This window comes from Parus major, chromosome 6, assembly GCF_001522545.3.
Source record: "Parus major isolate Abel chromosome 6, Parus_major1.1, whole genome shotgun sequence".
NCBI lineage: Eukaryota > Metazoa > Chordata > Aves > Passeriformes > Paridae > Parus > Parus major.
The window spans coordinates 11,576,774-11,603,210 of NC_031775.1; the positions used below are offsets into that span (position 1 = coordinate 11,576,774).

At 41.3% G+C, this 26,437-nt stretch overlaps 1 protein-coding gene and 1 long non-coding RNA gene across 2 annotated transcripts; one reads left to right on the forward strand and one right to left on the reverse strand.

Moving 5' to 3' along the window:
* Positions 1-109: 109 nt before the first annotated feature.
* On the forward strand, positions 110-26,437 carry LOC109022711. Its single transcript, XR_002001898.2, has 3 exons — positions 110-511; positions 8,794-8,895; positions 26,075-26,437. It is a non-coding gene; the product is annotated as an uncharacterized LOC109022711 (long non-coding RNA).
* Positions 4,174-10,103, reverse strand: EIF3F (eukaryotic translation initiation factor 3 subunit F). Its single transcript, XM_015632549.3, has 8 exons — positions 9,809-10,103; positions 9,624-9,694; positions 9,415-9,494; positions 8,199-8,336; positions 7,021-7,112; positions 6,682-6,818; positions 6,429-6,542; positions 4,174-5,669 (listed from the first exon to the last, which is right to left on the reverse strand). The coding sequence occupies exons 1-8, from the start codon at positions 10,086-10,088 to the stop codon at positions 5,592-5,594; spliced, it is 990 nt and encodes a 329-aa protein (XP_015488035.1). The 5' UTR covers positions 10,089-10,103; the 3' UTR covers positions 4,174-5,591.

Below are 26,437 nucleotides of genomic sequence, written 5' to 3' on the forward strand. Positions count from 1 at the left end.
GACGGCCCTGCCAACACAGAACCCTTTGCTGTCTGGGCGGGTTGGCCAAGTCTCCCTGAAGGAAAGCTGTGAGATGCCCGGCTGTCCCTCGGGACGGACAGAGGTAAGCTCACAGGCGCAAGTGCCGCAAACGCAGAGCCGCTCGGCAGTGGAGCTGTGTCAGGGGAAGCGGTCACACAGGGAGAGCCCGGAGATGCTGTCCCACGGGAGCCCTTTGCCACGCCCTAGGAAAGGGAGAGAAAGGTCCAGGCTGCAATTTCCCTATAGCATCACTGCAATGGAGTTCAGTCCTAATGAGTGTAGTTCTAAATCTGTAATCCAGTAACACATGAGTCTTTAGATCAAGATCATAGTTCAGTAGCTGTCAGGGAGTCCATCAAGTCACCCAGGCCACCAGAACTGCATGTGACAGGCCAAGAATATAAAAGACCTAAGTGCATGGAGTTGGAGGAGCTGCTCCTTTTGCTGTAGTTACTGAAGACCAGGATCTAGGTCCCAAGAGGACATAAAGGTAAGATTGACTGACTACTACATACATTCTTCTAGAAAGAAATCTTAATTATAGTTATTTGTATGTAATTATGGGGAGTACGCTTACTGTTTTGTTTCTGCCTGTTTATTCATATTATGTTTTGAATAGACATTACACACACATAGTCCTCCCTTTACCTATGGTTATTCATAAGACATTCTAACAAGATACAATTTATGAAGGATTCACCTATGATACTATGCACCAGTTACTTGAGGTTATTCAAAATATCCTCTTTTTTGTTTATGGCAAACATGTTAGCAGTTTAGAGAACATTCCAATGCAAACAGCTTTGGTTGTTTCCTATAACCTGGTACAGCTCTAGATGAAATAACAAGTGTTCTATTTGTCTGTAAAGCATTGTGAAGTGCAGGCAGCAGAAGATAGGCGGGTAATAATTTACCATGCTTGCTTGCTTCAAATGAGCACCTAAAGCCACATAAATCTAATACATTACCTGGCCAGGAAAATTGGGCTAGCCCTCTCTTGTTTGCCCAGAACACATGAGGAGTGGCTTTAAGAATTTAATCCTCACAGAATTCTTCAGCTGACATTCCAAGTGCATGTCTGCTTTATTTCACTTGTTAAGCAATTTTCTTTCAGGACAGGTATATATTTTAATCCTTGTTTCCATGGGAACCAAGTGCATCTATAAAATACACATTCTTTATCTTTTTCATTTAGTGGACTGTTTTGATTTGAGCTACTCAAGAAAAGAAGAATTTGTTTTAAAAACAAGTGTAAGAGGAAGAGAATATTTTTAACAAAATTACATGTGTCTGAAGAATCTTAAATGCATTGAATGTTTATGTATCAATGAGAATGTTTGGAAGTACTTTTTTAAAGGATGCAATGGGACTATTGTGGTCATCTAATTTCACTGTCTGTATTTAGGGCAATCCCTTGGCTTGTTACAATACCTAGAGCCCACGCATTTAGAAAAGCTTCCAAAAACCCATGCAGAGTCAAAGCAGCATCTCACTATTAGAAAATTCAAGTTTAGTGGAGAGACAAATTTTTGTTCTTCTCTTTTGTAATATTCTTGCATCTGATCCTAAGACATGGTACTGAATAGAATTCTGGTCTGGAGTGACTTGGCTCAACTACATTGTTGTGCTGAGCGCTGTCAAAAGAGCTGAAACAAAACTTGCTGGTTTTTTTTCAGAAATTCCAGAGGAATTTATTGTTGGTGATGTGGGTGGCTAAAGCATTTCTGCTTCTCTGTTCTATGTGTCCTGGTGGGAACAGTGTTTCCCACTTAAGTAATATAAAGTCTTACTTTTGGTGTTCTACTCAAGCCAATATAGTTAAATTAAAAATAAAAGCTTTTCTTAAGTTTGTTGGAAGAACTGGGCAGCTTTGAACCATAGGTCAAAGTGTAACAAACTCACAGGATGCTGCTGCAGTGGTCTAAGTCTACATTATGTACTAAAAATACTTCTCCTGTTAGACTGCCTTGTGACTGCAGTTATTAAAATGCATAGTCCCAGTAAGGTGTTGAGTTAACCTCCCCTGTGTGCAGCGAGCTGAGCGAGTTCAGCTTATTTCGGGAGGAGCCGTGTGTTTGCTGAGCTGCTCAAGGGAGTCATGCCCAGTGAGTCATGTCAGCTCCACCCGCCGTGCCCTGAGCATCAGGGTTTCGCACAGCCCTTACCACTGACTTGCCAAACAGTCTCTGGTTCCATTGTGAGGAAATTGAAGCTTCACGCTTCCTCAAAGCACAGGAGAACAGCAACTTGTTCTGCTTAACTGCTCTAGAAGGGTTGTATGTCTAACATTTTCACATCGAGCTTTTAATCCTTAGGATTAAACTCGTGAATTTCAGGTATAGGTGGCATCTGTCCACAGGTTCACAAAATTACACACCAAAACACTGCCTCCTCTTTGCAGCAGGTCTAAGTGCTCTGCCAAGAGATTGAAGTGACTCAACTAAAAAGGCAAATTTAGTGACCTTCATCCCAGTACATGGAAATAATTACCAAATGAAGTTGCTATCCTAGCAGCAAGGATTTAAGTTTCAAATTGCAGATGACAAAATAAGGTTTGTTATTCCAACAATATAGAACCTTTTTCTGCTGAGTCTCATTGGTTAAAAAATAGTGGACCATTACCACTTCCTCCTGAATTTTGACTAAGGCATTTCATAAATATAAATTATAAATATTTATTTATCCTATATTAATTTTGATAAAATTGATGGATTTGATACATTCAATTGTAACATTGAACTCTGTTCTGAATATTATTATGTACATCGAGGAGAAGAACTGTTCAAGAACTTCATGCTGAGGTAAAAACCCAAGATGAGCTCAACTAAGCCAGGATTAAAAAAAAAAAAAAATCTAAAGATGTTAAACATTTTAACATTCTTAATAATTTACATCTTTTGAGCCATTAAATACTTGAATGCTGGCATCTGGTAAAAAAGTTGTTTGAATAAGGTATTCTAAAGCCTAATATTTACCAGGAAAATATGCACTCTGCCACAAATAAATGTAATGCAGTAATGTCCATGAATTTATACTCATTCAGAGAAGTCATCTAGGAAAAGAAAATGCTGAATGCATCACAGAGGATGGAAGTTTTTTATTGTATAAGTGAGATCACTAATATGACTAAATATAATATACAGGATACCATAGAATAATCTATCTCGACTGTGTAAAAATAACTTGTCAATTATTTGCAGCAACACATTCTGAAGAAACAAGCAAGCAAGCAAACAAACAAAAAAAAAAAAAAAGGAGAAAGTTCTTTAATAAATTCTTGCCATTTACAAATCAATACACAGTTAAAGCTTGAAATCCTTGGTGGTATTTCTTGACTCCCTTGCTTTTCCCACCAGATTTTCTATTGAACTTTAAATTTTTAGACAGAGTGCCGTAGAGTGGAACAATGCCTTTAGTAATTCCTGTCAGCATTTTACAACTCTAGAGAAGGAATGCCTTCTAGGTAACAGCACAGCTCAGGCTTTACAATTAAGTAAAATGATGCATTACACTTTTGTGTGCCATGTTGTCCTTTGTAAAAGTGGTCACTGAAATTTGAAATCAAACATTCAAAACTCTGGAGTCAAAGTACAGATCACCATGGACAGAATGGCATCACACACAGTTTTTAAAAAGAAAACTCTTTTCCTGCTCCTCTTCCAAGCATTTGGCAACATCTTGTCTTGCAAAGCCTAAATGCATGGATTTTGGTCACTTAAGACACACCTCTGCTTTGCAGTGACTCTTTCTACCTGGGAAGACATAACCTCAGTCCCGTATCACATATCTTCATTAGTCTTCAGGTACTTGCAAGGACTGGCAAATTCCACAATGATTACAAACTGTTCTTGGAATTTGGCAGTTTGTGCACAGCAGCTTATAAAACAACATAGATTTTTAACACTCTAAAAGCTGAATAGCTTTCTTTTTATGTTTTCAGGAAAAGGCAAAAAGTTTCCTGCAGAGAGATCAGGGAAAGAATATTTTGCTTCCCTCCCTACAACTTCTTTGCAGTAATTAAGAGACTTATCTACCTTTGTAGCTTCCTCTTTTCCTCCATTCATGTCAAAACATTCTTCAAAAAGCCCCTTGATCTGAAAATTTTCAAACATTAAATGGCTGAATTTAAGAATATTACATTTAAAGAAGAGAAAGGAAATCAAAACATTTTTATTCAGACTAATTAAAAAACAGAGTTGAGTTCTAATACTTACTTAAAGTTCACAAATAACATTTTCAATGAGATGAGGATCTTAGCTGGACTTTCAGTTTTCACATACATTGACCTTGCAATTAGGACTTAGAATTTAGCATTGAGTCACTGGGGGAACTCTCTAGATTGGAACAACCAATACAGGATCTATAGATTTGTAATCTGAGTCTTATTCTTGGATTTAGTTGGCAAATGACCAGAATTACTTTGGAGAACACTTTCTTTGCCTACTTCACTTTCAAATGCATTCACCAAACTCGATACTAGATTAGTAAGGTTGGAACTCCTTTTTTTTAAGGTGGGAACAGTTTTGTTGTAGAAGAGGGATGCTTTAACTTTGTTGAAGTACCCCCTCATCACAGCTGAACTGTAGGACAGCCTTCTGAAGGTAATGTTACTGGTAGAGATGGTTATATCTTATATTTGTATTTGCTTTCTTCCAGCTGGAACTCAGTTAACACCACACAGGTCTTGGGGAGAAAATGGGGTTTCTCTTCACATCATTTTAGCAGTGGTACAGTGTAATGAAATAGAAAATTCCTATTTGGCAACACCCAAGTTTTAACCTCAAATCTCATGGATTGTCATGTTGCTGTCTTTTTCTTCTTTGGCAAAGATGGAAACTCCAGTGTCCAAGGTTGTTTAGCCACAAACGCTTTTCAAACTCTTTTTACCATGAACTCAGTTGCTGGCTTTTCTCTGCACTCCCCCTTTATGAGGGGCTAATGCTGTTGACCTTGACTTCCTTTCCCAAACAATTTCATGCACAGAAGTGATACCATAAACTAAATTACTGTCTCACAGTCTGTCAGTACCCTGCTGAAGGGATATACACAGCACCACTAATAAACCAGAGACCATCCTGAAGTCCTTCGGGGTAAAGTATATTATATGCAACACAAACCCCCACACTTTCAGTGTGATTTAACAGGTGGAAAAAAAAAAACCTGCACACCCATTCTTTCTTTCCTGATGCCATCTTACCCTCCCCCTTTCAAAAACTGATTCATTACACAATAAATGAGAAAGTTTTTTTCTGGACAGAAGCCATTGTTGCCACTGCAATGGAACTTTTATTCCAAATACATTCTTACAATAAAGCTGTATTTTGTTATACAAGTAGACAAATCCAGGAGACAAAAGATTTTCATATTCCATTTTAAAATACCAGGCTCAATGGAACTACAGCCGTTCCCATTCATTTCCTAAAGCATGTTAGGGATTTTTCAGAGCAATGGAAATGTAAACCAAGTCATGTAGGTAATTAAATTACAGTCCAAGGAAATTTCTAACACCACAGAAAAGTGTATCTGCTCATTCTTCAGGCTCCTTGAAGTGTAGGGTGGCAAAAGTTTCTTTATAAACTCAGAAGTTTTTCATTGAGGGCAATCTGTGACTGTGTGAGATTTGCCAAGTAGGTTACCATCAGCAGGTCCTGAAAGGGAAGGAAAAAAACAGTGATCAGAAATATGAATAAATCATAGCTTATTAGAGAGCTGAATTTTTAAAAACTGTAAAACATTTTACAATCAGCTACAAAAAATATTGTTAGTCCTGAATGCCCTGTCCTAAGGAATGCTTCCCTTGCAGGAAGCTTTTGGTATTCCTGGAATATGAAACACTGCTTGTAAAATTTTAACTCTGAGTTCACCCATGTTAACCAGACAAGTCAAAGGGTATAAGCAAAATTAAAAATTAGTCCTGGTCTTACAGACTGTGGGTGAACAACACACTTAGAAACTTAAGTTTTCTAAAAATCTGTTAGAGAAGTCAGGTAGCATGCTACAACCTTGTTCACGTATTACGAGCATAGTATTTGCATAAGTACTATGAAAAGGGACAGAACTCCAACTCAGGCAAAAGAATCTGGCAAGTGACCAGTTATCATTGAAACAAAAGTTATTTACATTTGGTAATTCATATTTTCCAATCAATATGAAATAATTAGTACTTGTTTTCAGATGACTTGCAAAATTCCTAAGTCCTTAAAAATTAATACTTTTATCTGCAGTTGCTTGCAAGATTATGGTGAGCTTCTTTATCTACCCTCAGCCCTTAAAACACCAAATTACTGACAATAAATTGTATTTGCTATTAGCATGTTAGTATGAAAAGATACATCACAAATTTGTGTCTGTGTGACAAATTTTCAAAACTGCTAGCAAGGCACAGAAAAATTTAATTATGGTCTTACATTGATATTGCTGTTCAACATGGTCTCAAAGTCCTCTGGTGAAATCTTTGGCACCTGGTTAATAAGATCCATCAGGAAGCGCCCAACAGTGTTGTCAGCAGCCACTTTGCCAGACTAAGCATAAGAAACACACACTTCAGCATAAGTGGAACTCAAAGTTTATGGCCCAGAAAGAGAAATAATAAAGAGAGAACCAAGATGCATAAGTTAACATCGGAATTTTTTTTTCTGGCTGATAAACAGCTGGCCTTACCAACACATCCTCAGCATACTGCAGCACCATGGTCAGGGTATCCTGGATCCTGGCTGAGGCTGACCCCACCTGCTGCAAGTCACTGGACAAGCCAATCACTCGATTGGGGCTAAAGCAGGTCTTCATGATAAGATCCACTGAAAGCAAAAGGAGGATCAGTGAAAAAAACCTCACTGCCACAGAAACCAGTTTAAACCCTTGCTGAAGATTTGTTAGGTCAGCTTCAGCAAGACAGTCTGATTAGCAGTAAAATTCCCAGAATGGCAGTTTTACCAGGGTAAAAGAAGCATTTGAACATTGTCACAATGGTTATAAACAAAATAGGAAGAAAGCATTCACCTCCTATCCGTTCTGTATCATAATAAACATATTTCACTGTTAGGGGTGTGAACATCACGCCCATAGTTTTACCAGGGACTCCCATTGGGGCACTAGAAAAAAAAAAAAAGAGAACAACAAAACATTTTCAGCATGGACATATATAAAGAAGGAAGGAAGGAAGGGATTTCCATCTCAATGATGTCTGTTAACACTAAAGTGTGAACACCAGCATGTTACTCTTTCTCACCAAAATCAGCTATTTTAAGACCCAAGGATAACTGAGGACAGGAAATCAGTTCTGGCATGCCATTAATTCTTCTTTTTTGTCCAAGAATACTCCTAGCTGGTTTGACATCAGCATGAATGCATGAAGAACTATTATCTTAGCCAAAGTTCCTTCTTGCTTTTAGAGAAGGTGTTCTCCTATCCTGACACACTTCATGCTTTAAGAAATGACTGAAACAACAAGCAGTATGACAAAATTCAACTACAAAGCACTCTCAACACCTTTATTATACCTATTCAAAGTACTTTATTATACTTTCAAAATACTTGACATCCATTTATGCTCTAAGTAATGTCATGGAACAGCTCCCATTTTAAAGATGCAGTCAAGAAACAGTACTTTCTCTACAAAGAAAAGGGTTTTTTCCTTACAGACCAGAGCTCTTCAGCCAGCAATGGGAGGAATTCAGTGAGGTGGAAGTTTAATTTCTCAATAATTAATCTCCATTGTTAACTGATAAGAATGATGGGGGGGGGTTAAGTGGAAGAAACACCCATCAAGAAGAGGCTGTTTGAGTTGTTTTAACCACACTAATCCTCCGACCTGTATAGATGCACTGCTGAGCAATAAAGCCCTATGGCTACAGGCCATTCAGTAAGCATGATGGAAGTTACTGACATTACTGCTAGCTGTGTGACCCATGTGAAATGTCCCAAAGATGTTCTGAAAATCGTTAATTAAGTCACAATTCCCCACCCCAATCAGATTCCAGTTAATGAAGTCTTTCAGCCTACATACAAATGGTCAAGGCATTCCAATGAGAAGTAAGCCACGATCCCTGGCTCACCACTATGTTCAACTACTGCACAATATTGTCCAAAAAAGGACACTGAACCCCACTACATTTCTTGTTATCCTGATGGGGCATCTCCCAGTAATTCCCTCCCAGAAATGCATCCTCCCAGAGTACCTGACATAGGCTTTAATGCTCATGCGTGAATTCTGGAGACTTGTGTCCACAGTGAGGTGGATGGGATTGTGTGCTTCCCGGCTGTAATACTCATGGATCAGGACTGAGTGCTCCGTGATGTCATGACCTGTTGCATACCTTCAAAAGAACACATGTTGAAGAACCATTCTTCCAACATTCAAGCACCCAGTGTTTTGTATTGCTGGTATTTAACAGATCTGTATCCTAAAACACCGATTTCCAAACACTGAACTGCAGCAGCATACTAAACGTGTTTTAACTAAAGATTTTTTTTAGTTTATGGCCACTTGTCCCTAAAATTGTAGGAATCACAAGCTGAGCACACCCACGCCCAAAATATGCACGGGGACAGTGTTGTAGTACCAGCCATAAAACATCAGTAAATTGACATCAGACACCCAGTATTCAGTTACCTGTTACTGTGTTCTAGAGCAGCTTTTTCCATCTAGGTAAGTCAAACCAAACAAACTTGGACAAATTTTGTCTTCCACAAATCACACATCCCTCTGCAGGAGGTCTAACTCGTTAATCTAGCTCCTTTAACTGCTCTACAATTAGCATCTCTCATCCTCAGGGAAACTCCTGACACTGGAACTACACTCTTCTGTGCCATTAGAAGGCTGTTGAGGAAGCTAGCCCAAGAGGAAGAAAATGAAGCCGTTTTGTAGGATCAGAGGTGAGTAAAAAGAGTGATAAACACACTGTGTCACATACCCAGACACAGACTCTGTTCCCATAACACTGTACTGATCTTGCTTCACATCCCACACACATGTACTCCCAGCAGAGAACTAACTACACAAGCTGGTATCAGTGATTCCTTCCTGATGCCTTTGATACATTAAAAGACTCTTTTGTATTCTCCCTTTTTTCTAATCAGTGAACTTCCATGGTTCAGGTTGTATTACAGGTAGTACGTTCTTCCAACAAAGCTGTATGTGCATTCTCTAACACATCACTCCTGTGTGATACCTTGCTAGACATAAAACCAAATCCTTTTATGTCTCCAATATGTCTCTTCTTTTCATGAGCTGCAGGAGTTTAACCACTGACTGTGTAACAAGAGTTGCAAGATCTGAATGTCACAGACATTAGTGCTTCTGCTTCTCCACCTGTGATAAAATGAATTATGTATTTAAAGTTGTTTAAGGAACCAACAGAACTACTTCCATGTTCCTGCAGAAGGAGAACTTACCAGCCCAAGATGATCTCGCTAGGAGATACCTTCTTGTGCAACTCATACATGTTTTTGGCAAATTCCATATCCACAGCCACCTGATGAACGGGAGAGTGCCGAGACAGCGGGTTACAGGGTGCTTAGCCCGGAGGGCAATACCAGCAGCGGGAGGGCGGGGGTCGCGCCCCGCCGGGAGATCCCCCGCTCCACCCGGGCCGCCTCCGTACCTCATCCTCGGACTCGTTGTGCGGGACGGAGAAGCAGTTGGTGACCTCCACCGAGTGCTTGTCCACGGTCCCTGCGGGGGGAGAGAGGGCAGCGGGTAAGGGGGGCGCCGCGGGGAGGGCGAGCGCTGCCCCCGAGGCTGCGGCGGGCAGGGCAGGGCAGGGCAAGGCAGGGCGGCGGCTCTTACCCAGTAGCGTCCCGATGACCCTCGCCGCGCCCTCGTTGCGCCGCTCGAAGCTGTCCACGATGGAGGCGAGCACAACCGGGTGCAGCCGCACCACGCGGCCGCCGGGGAAAGGGCCCGAGAGCGCGGCTGACAGTGGCGCGGCCGGCGGCGGGGCCGGCGCGGCGGGTGGGGTCGGCGCGGCCGCTGTGGGAGCGCTCCCCGCCGGGGTGGTGGGAGCCGCCGTCGGACTCTGCGGCGGGGCGGCCGCGGGAGGAGCCGCACCGGGAACTGTGGCCGCCATTTTGCAAGAGAGAGAGAGAGGCTAGGTCCTCCGTGCGGACAATAATTGGCTGAGCCGAACGTCTGTCATACAGCGCTGCCTTTCTATTGGCGAGAGGGGCGAGTTTAGGCCAACCGTGAGCGTGCGATGAGGGGAGACGCTCTGATTGGAGGAAGCTCGCACCGTCTGTGACTGTACCTGACTCTTGTTCCCGCCCTCCCGGGGCCGGAAAGTTTCTCAATTGGGCGCTCCCATTCCCCGCCTCCCCGTTCTCCGCTCTTCTATTGGTCAGCAGCGGCCCCCGCCCATCTCTCCGGCCGTTTATTGGCTGCGGAGATGCCGCTCAGCGCTGCGTAGGGAGGCGGCGGGGTTGCGCCCGGCGCTGCGCGCTCCTCTGGCGAGCGCCCTCGTGCGGGCGGGCTGGGCGCAGCAGGGCCGCTGTCGGGGGCTCCGGGCGCCGTGAGGGCACCGGCGGCCGCTGCCGCCTCATGGCTGGGAGGTGGCGGAGCTGCAAACGCAGCTGTGCGGGCGCGGCACCCGGGGAAGCTGCTCCAGTAGTGCTCTCTGCGGGGCTATACATCCCTTGAGGTCTTGGCCCTGTGAGAAAGGCAAGTGCTGTTAGTTTTTATTGCCTCAGTAGAAGAATAAGTGGTTGTCAAGTATTCTGCTGAGAGGAGATGCTGCTTACTCCTATCCAAGGTTTAGTGACTACCCACCAAATTCACTAGCTGGATGACACTTGCCTGTTCCTTGTAGTGCCCCGTGTGTTCGCTCCCGGGCAACGAAGCTGTGCGGGTGGGGCGGCATCGCTGGGCCGGCGACACCGCATCGCAGTGCGCAGCGTCCTCCTGAGGGGAGGCGGAGGGCCAGGCACTGGTGATGTCTGTGGTGACACTGACAGCGGGAAATTTAGTCTGGATATTAGAAAAAGGCTCTTCACCCAGAGAGTGGGCGGGCACTGGAACACAGGGTCCCCAGGGAAGTGGTCACAGCACCAGCCTGGCAAAGTTCAGAAAGTGTTTGGACACTGCTTTCAGGGACATGGTGTGACTCCCGGGTATCCGGAGCTGGATCAGTGGGGCCTTTCCACCTGAGGATATTCTATTAAATGAAACATGTATGCTTTCAATAGCCGCTAAGACGACTGGATTCTTTCAGAACCTTGTTTTCCCTTTGTTAACTATTTTTTCATGACAGATGGCTTTTGGACTTTTCTCTGCTTCATTAGTTGAGGCCTGAACACCATCAGTGAATAAGCAGTTTCAACTATGTCATTGAGGAAGGCTTCTGAGTATAAAGTGCCTCAATGAAAGGATTACAAATTCTGCCTATGTGGAAGCAGTTTGCTTCTCTTACGTGAGTGGGGAACACCTTTCAAAACCACAAAGGAGAGCTAATGCATGGGAGCATGAACAGATTTTATCTCTTCATAAAAGCACTTCCAGGTCTGTGTACCAGTAAAAACTAGATCTCCTATTCTTAGGCTTTCTCCATGCAGCTTTCATTTCTTGTAGGTGTGGCTGGATCAAATTGCATAAAGCTTTAAAGCGTTTCTGTTCCCGGAACTTTGATGTCCCTGTCCCGGGCTTTGATGTGTCATTGAGAAGTCTAATGTGTGAGGTGTTCTTGTTAGAGAGTAGTTGTTTGATCTCATTCTTGTTTGCATCAAACCGGGCTTGGTGCTTAATTTGACATACTCAGCCGTGGAGTCATGTGGAGCAAGCAAGGCTCTACAAGAGCCTTCACTAAGGCTACACTTCGATGTTTTCACCTTAAAAATTGGACAACTTAATATGAAGCAGCAGTTGTACTTCAAAACTGGCAACTGTGATAACCTTCTTTTAATACTTTGATGTCAAGTTGCTGCACAGGCTGCTGGAGAGTGTATGTAGTGAGTGAAGACTGATAACCTGTATCTCAAAAGTCAAAGATCAGTGGATGGCTCATACAAAACCCACTTAATACAAAGACTGTAGAAATCTAATGATAAGAAAATCAATCATCATGCCTGGATTATGCCTGGAGCAGTGTCCAAGCTACAAAATTGTTTTTTCCTTGCTAAACAACTGCTGAAAAATGAAAACCTTTATAATTAATATTGTTTCACAGAGTATCAGTTTAGTTTTAGAGGAGGGACACATCAATGGTGCCTATTGATGAAAACTTGACAACCATCTACTGATATGGTTAAGATGTTCAGGTGCTACCCCACTGCAGGAGAATCTGTCTGCCTAGAGGGACACAGAAAACACATTCTCATGTGTACATGGATCAGCATGGTAACTCAGGGCCTCCTGATTTTAGTTTCCCTTGCTAGGCATCCCTGCATCAAATTTCAGTGATGAATATAATTATCTCCAAGCTCTGCTCTTGTATAATTTCTCTTTATAGTCCTTGGTTGTGACTGAGTCATTATTATTGCATTTGCTGTCATGTCAGCTGCATTTTCACTGATGATGTGCAATTTCTTTATCAGTAGCCATCTTCTTATCTTGCTTGTATTACTAGAATTAACATAATTTCTTGCTCTAGGGGATATTTGTTACATTGCATTGCAGGTAAAATAAAATATCTACAATTTATTTGATTCATCATTTCAGGATGTAGTTTTATCTGGTTAGTTTCATGGGATGGAATATGATATTTTTATTCCTTTATTATACGAAAGGTTTCCCATTGTACATTTTGTCTCCAAGGCTGGAATAAGACACAGGTGATCCAAATTGACCAAAGGGATACTCCAGACCATATGACGTCATGCTCCATATGTAAACTGAGAGAAGAAGGAAGAAGTGGGGGATATTGGGAGTGTTGTTTTTTTGTCTTCCCAAGTAATGGGTATAGGTCACGGGGTCCTGCTTTCCTGGAGGTGGCTGAACACCAGCCTGTTGCATATAGGTAAAACCTTATAAAATAAGGGCCTTGTTACTCTTGTAAAATCATGGCTCAGGCATGCTACTTTGGCGAAGTAGAAGAGGGCTATGGGAAAGAGACTCAGCTGAATTGGAGTTTGAAAAACAAGTTATATAACCATTACACGTTCACATCGTGCTTTGTGGCAGTTGGTTGGATTTCATTTGTTGTGCTTCAATGGAATATACCTGATAACTGGCTAACTGCTTAAAAAGGCTTGCTTTATTGTTTTATTTTGCAATAAAGGGCTCTCTCTTGCACCTGCCCAGGCACTCTGCATTACCCAGCTTCAAAACACTTGCCTGTCCATGGGCAGCACTGAATTAATTCCTTGTTCTGTTTTTCTTGTGTGTGTGGCTTATGCTTTCCCTATTAAACTGTATCTGAACCCATGAGTTTTCCATCTTTTACCCTTCTCATTCTCTCCCCAATCATGTTGGTGAAGCTGTGAGTGAATGGCAACCATGCAAGGATCTGTTAGTTCTCCCTTCTATCCAGGACTTTTATATGATGCAGTCATGGGCAAGGGCTTCAGGTTTTGGGTTGTGAGGGTTTGGTTTGTTTGTCTGGGGGGTTGTCTTGGTTTTTTTCCTGTTAAAAAAGATAGTTCCCTTATTTAGTCTTCATCACACATCTTAGATACTCATGCATTTGGGATTGCCAGTCACCAGCTCCCAGCACAATGCATCGGCAGATTCGGCCACATCATTTCAGCAAAAAGGATTCAAGCCCTTCCCTGCTTTTGTGTAATATTTTATGGGGCTACCTTAATTACCAGAGAAATAACACTGACACATAGGACTACTATATCACTACTATATTACTACTCTAATGCTTAGAGTGAGAATCCTAATACCACCTAAAAATAATGAGGCATAGTGTCAATTATATATACATGTTGATAAAAGAATATACCTTTGCTAAAGTTAGAGTGGCTATGGAAGTTAGCATTAGGTGACCAAAAATAGCACACTGAGGGCTGCCTGGTGCTTTTTAGTCACTGTATATAAATATGGAGATCCAAGCTGAAGTAAAAGTACACAATAAAATTTGCAGTGAAAACTAATGGAGAGCAATGGCCACAGGCTGGCATGCATAGGGCAACAGATACTTTAATGGTCAGAGTTTTATACTCAATGAAGAAGGGAAAATGGAAACACATAGTCAATAAAGAATGGCTGTGGAAATAAAGAAGTATCCTAAACCCCAGACAAACCCCAAATGGTATGAATGTTTGACTCAGAGAACTATTGAAATTTTTTAATTGTTGAAATATGTCCCCAAACCTATTAATTTAGCTGCTTTTATTTAGTTTCTGCATGTAGAGGTCCACTGCTTCCAATGGCTAGTGAGAGATCAGTCAAAAAAAGATGGGTGAATCAACATTAAACCACTAAGGTGTTTTTGGGTAAACTACAAAAAACACAGTAAAAGGCATTTTGATTTGAAAGACAGATTTTTGATGTTGCAGTGCCATAACCCCTCAGACTTTAGTGGGAGTGTATCAGTAATAACTTGGAAAAGACTCTTCAAGAAGAGAAGGTGTGTTTGGTGGTGTGCTTTTTTGTTGTAATTTTGTAAATCACTGCACACTGCTGGGATCCATGGCTAACTGCTTTTATTCCAAAAGTGCAAATAACCTCAAGTTGCACAAGGTTTAGATTGGCTATTAGGAAAAATTTACTCACTGAAAGGGTTGTCAAACATTGGAACAGGGAAGTAGTATGTTTGGTTAGATATGCCAGTTGGGGAAATGGCTTAGTGCTGGAGTTGGTAGTGGCAGGTTAACAGCTGAACTTGATCCTCTTAGAGGTCTTTTTCAGCGTAAATGACTCTGAGTCTACGATGCTCTGAAAGAGTCTTGTGTTGTCTCATACCACGCCTCTTCTGTACAGACACCTGTGGTCTGGTGGTCTGTACAGTCATCAGCCTATTTTCCTGGGTGTGTTACCTGACTGAGAATGCTAGTCCTAATATTCTATATAAAGGCAGCGGTGTATTTTATGGTGCAGACACCGGCAAATCTTACCGAAGGTGCTGCCTGTCATGCCAGTCGCAGGAATGGTCCTTCCCCGGCGAGAGCGGGCGCTGTGCGGGAGCTCCGGGGCCGGATCCGCATTCCCGGGGGATGCGCGGCATTCCCCGCCAGGGGGAGCCTGCCGCCCGCCGGGCCCAGAGGGAGCCGGGGGTCACTGCTGCAGCCGGGGGGTCACTGCTGCAGCCGGGGGTCACTGCTGCAGCCGGGGGTCACTGCTGCAGCCGGGGGTCACTGCTGGAGCCGAGGGGTCACTGCTGGAGCCGAGGGGTCACTGCTGCAGCTGGGTGGTCACTGCTGGAGCCGGAGGTCACTGCTGGAGCTGGGGGGTCACTGCTGGCACTGCGGCTAAGGTCACCTCTGACACCAGCACGCTGTAAGAGCTGCCAGCATACCATAGCCTGGTAACCACTTAGTGCTAATTAATTGCTGACTTCACTCTGCCGGCTTTGAAGTGAGTAGCATAAGTGGGAATTTGTGCATACAGCTTTTCCCACCAGTGTTTATTACATGTATTTCACACAGCAGGTGAAAAGACTTAAGAAAGGTATTTCTTAAGTTTGGTATATTAAGGTTGAATCAATGAGGTAGAATTTGTTAATTTTACTGTAATTCTACCTTAATTCCTCATAATTAATAAAGCCCTACCTTAATTTCCCATAAGAATGCCATGGAGAAATTTACTTATGGACGTTAAGGCTATGCAAACTTAAGATGTGATAATATGGTAGTATAACCCCAAATTTTACTGAAATATGTGGAAATGAAAGGTGTTTTGGATTTCAATAAGAGCATGAAGTCCCCAATCTCTCAAGACATTCCTGCTTATTTTCTACTTTTCACTCAAGTCATGGACAGAGCCAGCTTTCAAATGAGAGGCATTTTATATACTACTTGTAGTTATAACTGAGACAGCCTGCTTGCACTGACCTAGCAAAGCAGTTAGGTGCACTACTCTGCAAGATCAAACCTTGTGTCTTTATATGATATTCTTCCTTCCTACCCCATGCAGTGAGAACTGAAGAAAACCTAAAGATGACTCTTGGCTTTTTTTCTTCCCCAAGGAATATGCGGTAGAAGTGTGGCAGCACTTCTGTCCTTTCCATGTAATTAACTTGAATAAATAATCTCTGGCAGGCAGCCTTAAACACAGTATTCCTTTGTCTGGTAACTTGCTGCTACTGTGTTTGGCTTAAAAGCATTTGTAACAGAGAGGAGCTGTGTCCCTGAATCCCTGACATGCAAATAAAATTAAGTGTAATGCCACTGATAGCAGATAAGTGTGAAAGTTCTTGTGCAGGCAGATTTCAAATGTTAAAAATTTATAACACTTCTAACAACTAATGTGCTATTTTTTGTGAAGATATCTTTTTCCAGGCCCTTGCTCTTATACAATCACTTTACAGCTTTACTTCTCCTATCAGTAAGCATGTCCTTTTCCTGGTGTCCTTCATGGCATGGGTCAAAAACTACCATTGTCTGTGCATTTCAGCCCAGACCAAAATTGCATATGTCCTCAAAAGTGTAGAACAAGACTTTTGGGACTGGCAATGTTTGCTGTATCATTTAGCACAAACATTTGCTTTGGTGTCTTGAGATAAACTCTGCATGCAGAAGTGAAGTAACTAGAATGGAAAATACATATTTCATTTGATGCTAGAGGGAGACCTGCCAAGATATGGAATTGCAAAAATGTTGTTTTGTGAACTCCAAGAATTATACTATTTTTATATCATCAGGGTCTGACAGTGTTTTCTGTCCCTGCTGGTTTTTTCCAGTTTGAGACAGCTGCATCATTATGTGTTGGATGAATAAGTGGGCAGTGAGGAAGAAGGTATCAAGATAATGATTTACATATAGAAATAGGAGCTGGAAAGGAATGGTGGCAATAAAATCTAGGGGACAGTTTCTGTGTAGGAGCCTGGGAGACCTGAGGGCCGAATGCATTTCTGTTACTGGCATTTGGTTGAGGTTAAGGCAATGCATCCATGTAACTGGAAAAATGTCAGAGACATGCTTTGGGTAGTGCTTTAGCTCTTACAATGTGAAGTGTTTGATAACAATTACAGTAGTATTGTCCTCCTGACTGACTTTGGGGGAGTCATTTAACCTTTAGATCTCAGTTTTCCACTTCTGCAAAATATGACTGATGATACTGTAGAGGATAGATTTATATGTAGGATATGCACAGACATACTTACTATACATACATCCTACCTTACTGAGGGAAGGTAGGAAAGACCTTACCTTTTGAGGGAACAGCTTTGAGAGGAAGCTGAAGAGGGCATTTCCTGACCCAGAGACTGTGCACTTTGGAAAGGGAGGAAGTCTTCAACTAGCCGAAGGAGAACGGTATTGTGTCCATACTGTTTCCCAATAATAAATAATTCTTCATCTGAGATGAGTTCATGCTGCTGAGATCTCAGGTGCAGCAGCAAAATTTGATTTCATCTTGTATCAAACCTTGCAAAGGTTGCTCTTTGCTAAATGCTGTCCTAACCAATCTGTCTAGATTTGAAATACCATGAGCACTGACATATGAATTCACCCTCTATATTCTGATTGCCAATTTGCCTTTCTGCATGAGAAAGCATGATACAGCATTGGCTGGGTGAACTGCATCAGGCTGGTTGGACTGGTCTGCACAAATGAAGAGTTGATTCCAACTGCCCAGCTGAATCACAGGTCTTCACAGCACTGCTCAACTCAGGTTACTGTGGCAGATACGGGAGTACACAAACACACTTTATTAGACTGTTCAGGTTTGATTTCCAAGCCCATTTTGGAAAGTCAAATCTCTATTTTCAACTACAACTTCACAGCTTTTACAGTTTGACATGAGAAGTTCAGAATTTCCATAGTTGTTTTTAGATTTTCTGTGGATTTTCTGTTCTAATTCTCTCAAACATTTGGCATTTGCTATTCTGAATGACATCCCTTTGCATACTTTTTTTTTTTTTTTTGCATTGGAATAAAAAACAATCTGATCCATCACCAAAATATTGTCCCAGTCATTTGTTTCTGTCATTACCAGCAAGGCTGCCTTCTGCCTGTGGCACATTTATGGGAGATATCCCTCACCATGCCCTGTCACCTTCCCTTATCTAGCTCTGCCTAGAAATATTCCTCTTTTGTTTTTCTGAGACTAGTATTATGTGACCTTTCAGCAGTGTTTAAATTCACTCTCTTGAAAAGGAAAGAAAAGCATCTCTCTCTGTGGTGCTGCTTGTTGTTTCCCAGTTTGAAATCAACTAGCAGAACCCCAGAGGGTTTCTCAAACAGCTAACCATTAAACGCAGTCAGGAACAAAGATCAATTGAAAACACATTTAGAATTAAGCTTCCTGGCCTTTTAATTTCTTCAAGTCAGCATTGGGAGTTATAACTGTGATCAGTCTGGCCTTTTATTGTCATATGGCTTATTCATATAAACTATCAACTTCGGGAATGCCCAATTGCTTTCTGGTTGGGTTGTGGGTTGTTTTTTTTTCTTGTTTAATATCTTCAAATATTCCCAAAGTTATTAAAGGATTATGGGTTTAAATGCAGAAGGCATTAAATAGAATCATGTTATTGGAAACAGAACTATATTTATGAGTCTAGAGGGAGTTTGCAAGAAACTCACTTTGCAAGCAGAATTTGGGTCACAGCACCTTAAAGCTTCAGTAGCTTACTTGAGTCTGGGAACTGGATTTCTGATAGACTGGAATATTATTTCTGTTCAGATACAGCTATACAGACACAAAAGGATATATAGCTCCAAAGGGTTTACAGTTCAGATAGAAATCAGGAATAGCCAGTGGTTTGGCTCAGCTTACCCATGCCTTTAGGGGATAAAAGAGGGATCCTAAATGTAGGTTGTAGCAAGCTCTGGGCATTAAAATGACTGAAGCACCTGCAGTTCTGTTCACAGCCGTCCTGAGCCCTGAACTCTTTCTCTTGTGTCAGGTGCCATGCTACTGTCTTGCCATCAGAAGTATGATGCCAAGCACATGATTTTGTTGCAAATCTTGCAATAATTCCTGGATTTGGCTTTAGATTCTGTTTATTTTTTTTTATTTTATTTTTTTTAAATTTTTTTTTGGCTTTTCTTTTTTGGCTTTCAAGACAAGCTTCTGTGGTCTACTTTTGCAGTTGAGGGGATTGTTAGGATATTTGAGTGTTAAAAGCTGATGGCAACATAGCATGACTGTGACACACCCCCATCAGAGATCTCAGGGTTTGAGTCAGTATGCTGAATCTTTTTAAGGGAATAACATCAGTGATAGCTTCAATATACAGCAGGGTATTCATTAGGAATAATGGTAGCCTAGAGCCAGCTAATTATATTTGCAGGGTGGTTTCCCTTAAAAGCAGATGTTGGACAGATGGTAGTCAGATGATCAGTCATGCTGCAATCTACAGTAAATCTGAGGGCTGTGGGAAAAAAGGTAACGTGTGGAACATACTTCTCATTTCTGTGGGGACCTTGTACTTTTTTACAGGTACATAAAGGCTCACAGAAATGTATGAGCCGTTGGTTAAGAACTGTAGAGCTGCTGCAAGTTAGCAAAACTTTGCTTTGAAATGCTTGTTACCCTTGCGTGACTGTGAATCCTATAACAGAACTCTGCAAAGGTGATGAGACTGCATGTCAACCAGAGTTTTGCAGAAACCTTATTTTAGACTGGAACACTTCTTCCTTCTTTTTTTATTCATTTTCCTTGAAAACTTTTATATACTTTTTTTTCAGTCTGCTTTCTCATGGCAGCTCTCTATGCTGTTGTGTTGATTGTCAATATAATGGGAAGAATATTTCAATATTCTGTCACAGATGAGGTATGCAAGCAGATACATCTGTCTGCGTAGTGACTTGGAGCACAGTCCAGTATTCAACATGGCTTATGTTAGGTAGTGTTCAGTCTTTATCATCTTTGTTCAGCATGGAAAATAGGATTGTGTTTCCTGCAAGCCTTTCCTATTGTGGGTTTATAGCAGTACTGATTTTAATATATCGTAGTTGTTGCTAAATATATTTGTGTTGTCAGCTGAAGTCAAATTACAGGACACATGCTATGCAAAGAGAACATGGTGCTTAATTGTTTTAAGCAATGTCCAGTTTGTGTCACCACAAGTTCTGGGTTTTGGGGTAGAACTTCTGCAGAGGCTCAAGGACTCCTCCATTAAGATGAAATCTTTGGTTTCCATTGCCCTTTAATCAAATGAAAACCAGAGCTTCCAGGAATTGTAACAATGTATCAGGCTGAATTCGGCTCTTTCGCAGCCCATCAAAAGAAGTTGTCCTTGACAAAAACAATATTTTAAATATCTGCTCACAAGCACCAGAGCCAAAAGGTTTCTATTTAATTTGGCAAAATACCTTCCCAAGAGCAAGACTGTGACCTGAAGCAGAGCCAAAGTAAGCTTTAACAGATGCTTAGCCTAGAAATCACTAGACTGAATGGCTAAAATTGTTAAAGAGTGTATAGGAAAAGGGAAGGGCAGCTACCTAGTTCTGCTTCTGACTTGCTCCGTGGACAAGCTGCATGCCTTCTGTTCTAGTGCTCTGCCAACTAGAGGACCCATCTCCTCTGTCTGCCACCTCACTTCAGCTTCTGGGCCTTAATCCATTTCTGGCTGTGAGGGCTGCTGTAGTCAACAACAGAGCTTCTTCTGTTCACAATAGCAGAGGATTCTAATTTTGTCCTTTCCCAACAGACTCTGTATAGCTTGAACAGTGAAACTCTTCCAGAGACTTTACTCTGACCTTCCATTCACACTCTACGTACCACATTTAATACTTGCAATTGAGAAAATGTTTTAGATGCTCATAAGATTCGAGAATTACAAAATCTGTGCTCCTATGATGAGTGAAGTTGATCTAATTTGCCACACATTTCTCCTTGCCTTTCCATTTGCTGTTTCTGGCCTTTATCCGTCCTCATTTAGTGCCATCTTTGCTCTGAGATCTGGTGAGAAAGTTAATAGTTCTTGGTGTCAGTTCTGTTAGTGCAAAGAAGGGGTGTGGCACTCTGAGGCAAGGACAGAGCAGGACTCCGCTGGCCAGCAGTTTAGATTGGTTTAGGCTGTGTTAAAAGTACAGCCTGATGATGCTGTTCCATAACAGTTTCTGTGAAACTGCAGCTTAAACACTTGGTCATTCTCCAGATCCTGACAGTAAGAAGAGGTGAGGATAAAAAAACTAAACAACTTTCCTGGGGTACAGAGATGCCTGATCCATTACTAGAACTGAGATGATGGGTTCTGAAGTCTGACTGTAATCACAGAAATCACAAGGATATGAGCACCTATTTGCTGCTTTTCTGGAGACAGTCAATCAGTCTGGATAGTTTTGTTCAAGTAAGAAATACCAAGTGTCAATGCTGAAGAGAATAGCTAAATAAATGCTGGTGCTGCAGTAGAGGTTGGGGCAGATTCTTCTCTCATTGACTGTGATACATGCCTGGGTAGGCCTTCTATCCAGTGTAATTGATACCAGGGTGTCTTGTTGAATTAAAACTTTCTAGAGCTTGAGGCAGAGAGAAGAGCAAGCTGCAAGGATACCAACCCTGTTCATACATCTCTAAATTCAAAGAAGCAGGTATTTGTATATGTCACTTTATTTACTTGGACTGGCTTTGACACTGGGTGTCTTCCACAGCAAAGTTCAGAAGGAGCTCTGCCTTTGCTGCTCCCATGAAGCCTGTGTCCATGGAAATAACACAATATGATTGATCTCCTTTGCATAAACTCCAGCATGGCTGAATCCAAGGAACAGGTAATCTCATTCCTTAATGGTTGCCATCTGAATTCCAAGATCCCAGTGAACAATAGTGGTGAAGAAAAATTGCTGAAAGAGTCAGTAAAAATACTCAGCATAGGCTTTCTCAGAAGCATGCTGTGATGTGATATATATTAAAGTAAGTTAACATTAGGTGCCACAGAGCACTCCTAATGAACAGGAGATGTCCTTTGAAAGGTGTTTCTTCACTGCTTTTTCAATATCTTCTCTTTGGGCTTCCAAAAGCACCGACTTGGGCTTGTCACAATCCTGGTAAATTATTATCCTGATGTTACTCTAATGAGGTGGTATGAGCATGGTGATAGCAGACAAAGCTTTTGGGAGATTAGAATCCAGGGGAAGCCGTTGAAAATCTCAGCTTGATTAAGAACATCTGATTCTTCCTAGAAGTCTGACATTGTACTAAATATGCATCAGCACTGTGCTACCAAGAATGCATCCTGGGAAAGAGCACTGCCACAAAAATCTCTTTCCCAGTATTTCCTAGGATTCAGTTTGGCTGTATCTTGAACAAGATCACCACATTGCCAACTGCTTGGTTTCTATGGCTTGGCTAGAGCTGCTTTTGAGAGACATTTGAGCTTTAATTTGCTTACTGCTTCAGACCTTGTGAGGTCTGGTAGAAGAGGAGGCTTTCTTCATCCTGTATTTAAAGAAGCCTCAGTGGGTTGCTCTAAATAACTGGGGTATTGGCTTCAGTTTCAAGTTAGTGAAACCATAGCAACATGCTGTGGGATGCAGCAGCTGATGGGCTGTATAGTTGTTCAGTCCCTGAAAGTGAGAGTAAGCTTCCAATACCTGATTTTAAACAACTTCTACAAGTTTGGTTAAGACTTTGCTTTTAACAGTGAGGGGCCTAGGACATAAACAAGCTATTGAGATTTCATCTAGCTGAAGCTACCTGTTTTAATGTAACTGTAAGGAACTTTGTCATCATAGAGGGACTAAGCATAATCTGACACCAGTTGTCTGTCTATAAACATACACAAAATCACAACAAGCAAGACATGCTGATTATTGGCTAGAAAATGCCAGGAAAAGTTAGGTGGTTCAAGGAGCAGCAGGCATGTTACTCTTTAATGAGGCAATTTCTCTTTCAGTCTGGTTTGACCTCAGATTGTATTCTTCATTCCCTTATCAGAATTGGTAATCTGTAAATCCAGGACACCATCTTTTAAATAATGGCTGTATCATTTATCACAGTTTTTCTCTTCATCTCTGGCATTGTGAAACATTTCAGCTCAACAAAACCTAAATTGCTGAGGTCAACCTCTTTTCTGTACTTGTAGGGTGTTTAAGTGCTACCCTTAAGAAGTCATTTGCAATGCCACAAACACTTACTGATGCTGCAACAAACCAAATTACAAGCAGTGTTTATTCTTGAGCATTATTAACTTGAAGTATTTCTGGCTCATAGGAAATCTTAGCTCACATCTATCCCAATTCAGAATAAAACCAGTGTTCACAGATGTCTGCAAATCAGAAATTTTTATGTAACCCCTTGGAAATGGCAACTGCTACATGAAATCATGTGTTTGCTTATTATACAAGGAAGGGTTGAGCAAGCCAGAACAGCTAATTAGAACTGGGAACCTCTGAGATTCCCAGCCCAGAGCTTCTGCTTTGAGGAAGAATACTGGAAACCCAGAAGGTCTGTGCTTTGCCTCAAATTCTCTAGGTTCTAGATTACCTTGTAAAAGAAGAGTAAGGGTCTTTACTGCCTGTAGTCCTGGTTAGTGCACTAAATTACTGGATTAGTCAGACTAGACTAGAAATTAGACTAGATAGGGCTTGAGCTAACTTGAGTTCTTTTTAATTTTTTGTCCAGATCTACCAGTGAGATCCTACCTGCCTTTAGTCTTCTAGCAACTGGCAAAACAGAAGAATTGTGTGTATATAGAATCATAACAAGATGTGTTTTTACATGAAGAGGTACTTGGCTTTCTCAGTCCTGAGACTGGGTTGAAATTTAGCACAGAGAAGTGCACTGGCAACTAGAGAAGAATTAAGCACAGCAATGCACCTGACTTGGGTTGCATGCTTGCACTGGGAATCTGTGATCCTGTTCTACTCTGGTTTTGGGTGTGTGGTTCAGGAGTGAGGAGGGTGAGAACACTGATATGTAAACAAATAATAAGAGTTGCAGCTCATAGCAAGGTGGAATGTGCCTAAAATGTCTAGTATGATACAAATTAAGCCACTTTGTTTTTCCATTAAAGAGAAGCTAATAATGTGCCTATAACCAAATTTTTCTGACTATCTTCTTGCACTTTATGTCTGTAGAGTGGGAGATACCTGTATAAGGTTAGATACTGTGTTCTGAATAGGACAATGTGTTTTAGGGTAGTGAACTGCCAGGTGTTCTCGGTCCAGTCAAGTTTCAGCTGCTTTGGTTGATCTAAGACTTGCCTGTTGTATAAAAACTTTTTGTGATTCAGTCTCCTAAACCTTATTTCTGAAGTACTGTATTCCAGTATAAGGATTTTTGAAGGCCTGGTTTCATTCATTTGAATCTTCTAAAGCATTGGTGTCAGGCTGTTCAACATGTTCCTTGAGCACTAATTTAGTAAAAAGTGTACAAGTGTACTTTATGTAAAAATGTAAGAGTGTTTCCCTGAAAAGCCATTGTAATTCCACCAGGATTAGTCAGCTGGTGGCATTACATGGAATAAAAAAGCAGTTTCTTACCTAGGAGTAACTTGTCTTTAAAGTTTTGGCACTGTTTTATTTGTTGTTGTTGGGTATTTTGTGGGTTTTTTTAAATAGCATTGTTTGTATTGCATTTTAAAAAATTGATGTGTTTTACTGACATTTCCTGTTTTCAGTTTTGCTGATGAACTTCAGTGTAATTTCTGTACATAGGGAAGACAGAAAGGAGTTAATCTTCCTTTATGTTTTAAGTAAATGATCTAATGTGGTGGGACTTTTAAGTCCCTGTTATTTGTAGCAGGAAAATAATGAGGATTATATATCAACTCTCTAGATACCTGAATGAGTTGAAAATTGATGACGTTGTTTTAGTAATTTTGAGAACCTTATTTGGGCAAGTGACTTTTTTGGGGGGGTTCTTGAAATCTGGCAACCATATAAAAAGCAAGCAAGTGAAAATGAACTGCCACGTTTGGTTGGTTTTGGTTTACAGGCCAGCCAGTAATACATATTTGCAATTCCTTCTCTGCTACCGCAAGGGATGTGAAGATAACTCTGCACCATAAAAGTGTCTTCCCAAAGGAATAAAAACCCTGCTATCTAAAGTACCAAAACTAATTGTAAGTAACACATTCCCCTGTATGTCATCTGTGACCTTTTCAAACTGAGAGATGCAGATTGAGGACTGGTTTCATGAACATCTGAAGAACTGATAGATCCACCCTCAATACAAACATCTCTGTGTGGTTCTCCTTTCCCCAGAGGAAGGGAACCAATTCTAGAAGGACACTCCCTAGCCTGTTAAACAACTCAAGCATGCAGGCACTCAAATAGGTGATCTTGATATTTTCAACTCCCTAAAGAGACTGACCTTTTTGCCTCCACTTTCAGGAACTTTGGCTGCCTTCTCCATGTGTCAGGGAGGGCAATGGGAGTGGCTTCTAATCTCTCCACAAAGCAATGTGGAACACCATAGTGTGTGGCATTGTTGAGGCCCCACAAGAAGGGACTTCTTGCAGCAGACAGAGGCAGAGCAGAGCTGGCAGATGCAATGATGAGCCAGAGGCACTGCAAGGTTCAATGCACAGCTTAGGGAGAACCTTGTAAGTTGTGTTTTATGTGAAGTTTTGAGTCTGTGTTTATTGAGGTTTGTGTAAGGCTATGCTGTTTATGCACGTTTTATGGGACTTGAAGCACTGTTAGCAATATTTAGACAGATCTTCAAAACATCATCAGATGGCTAAAACCAACAGTCAGATCCAGTTTTGAGATGGTAATTGATACTAAGAAAAATCAACACATGAGGGTTTTTAGAGCAGAGGACACAGTTGTACGATAGCAAAGTAGGATATTGGAATCTGTTGACTTCATATCTCCAAGCCATTGATTTGAAGAGATATATTGTAATTTTAATTCCTAGAAGGCCATTTCTCTTCTCAGTATGGAGAAAGGACAAAATGGATTCCTGGAGAGCTGGGGGCTAGGAGCAAGCTGGGAATTGGAGTGTGTCCAGTATAATGGATAACTGAGGCAGCTGTGCTGGTAGTAGTGTAAAGACATCAAAATCCTGGGGATTTGTCTGCAAAATGTCTAAATATATTTGGTGAGAAAGCTTTCTTCTTGGTTTCAGTGGAGACCCAGGTGCTGAGGAAAAAGGAAGAGACTAAGAAAAGAGATGGAAGAACTCATAAACAAGATTGCTCATGTTGGATTCTGGATGAACAGCAAGATCCAGTTTTCACTGCTGATGGAAATTTTTAAACAGCAAGAATATAAATCTGTGAAGAGGGAAACATACAAAGCTACAAGATGGAGGTATATGAGAATCCTTGACATAGCTTAGAAACACAAAGTTGGTCTTAGTTTATCTGTTTGGTAAATCCTGTATTAAAATTCTTGCTGCTCCTCAGAAAATTCTGCGGATTTGTAAACCAGCTGTTTATTTCCTTCAGTCCTAATCTTATGTTTGTAATAAAAGCATTTGGAAACTTCA

Bases quoted from the DNA above. Each gene is read 5' to 3' on its own strand.
- EIF3F (XM_015632549.3), bottom strand. From the start codon at position 10,088: ATGGCGGCCACAGTTCCCGGTGCGGCTCCTCCCGCGGCCGCCCCGCCG. The intron at 9,495-9,623 runs GTACGGAGGCGG...CCCGTTCATCAG, and splicing joins ACAACGAGTCCGAGGATGAG to GTGGCTGTGGATATGGAATT. The intron at 6,819-7,020 runs GTGAATGCTTTC...TTTTGCTTTCAG, and splicing joins TGATACAGAACGGATAGGAG to TGGATCTTATCATGAAGACC.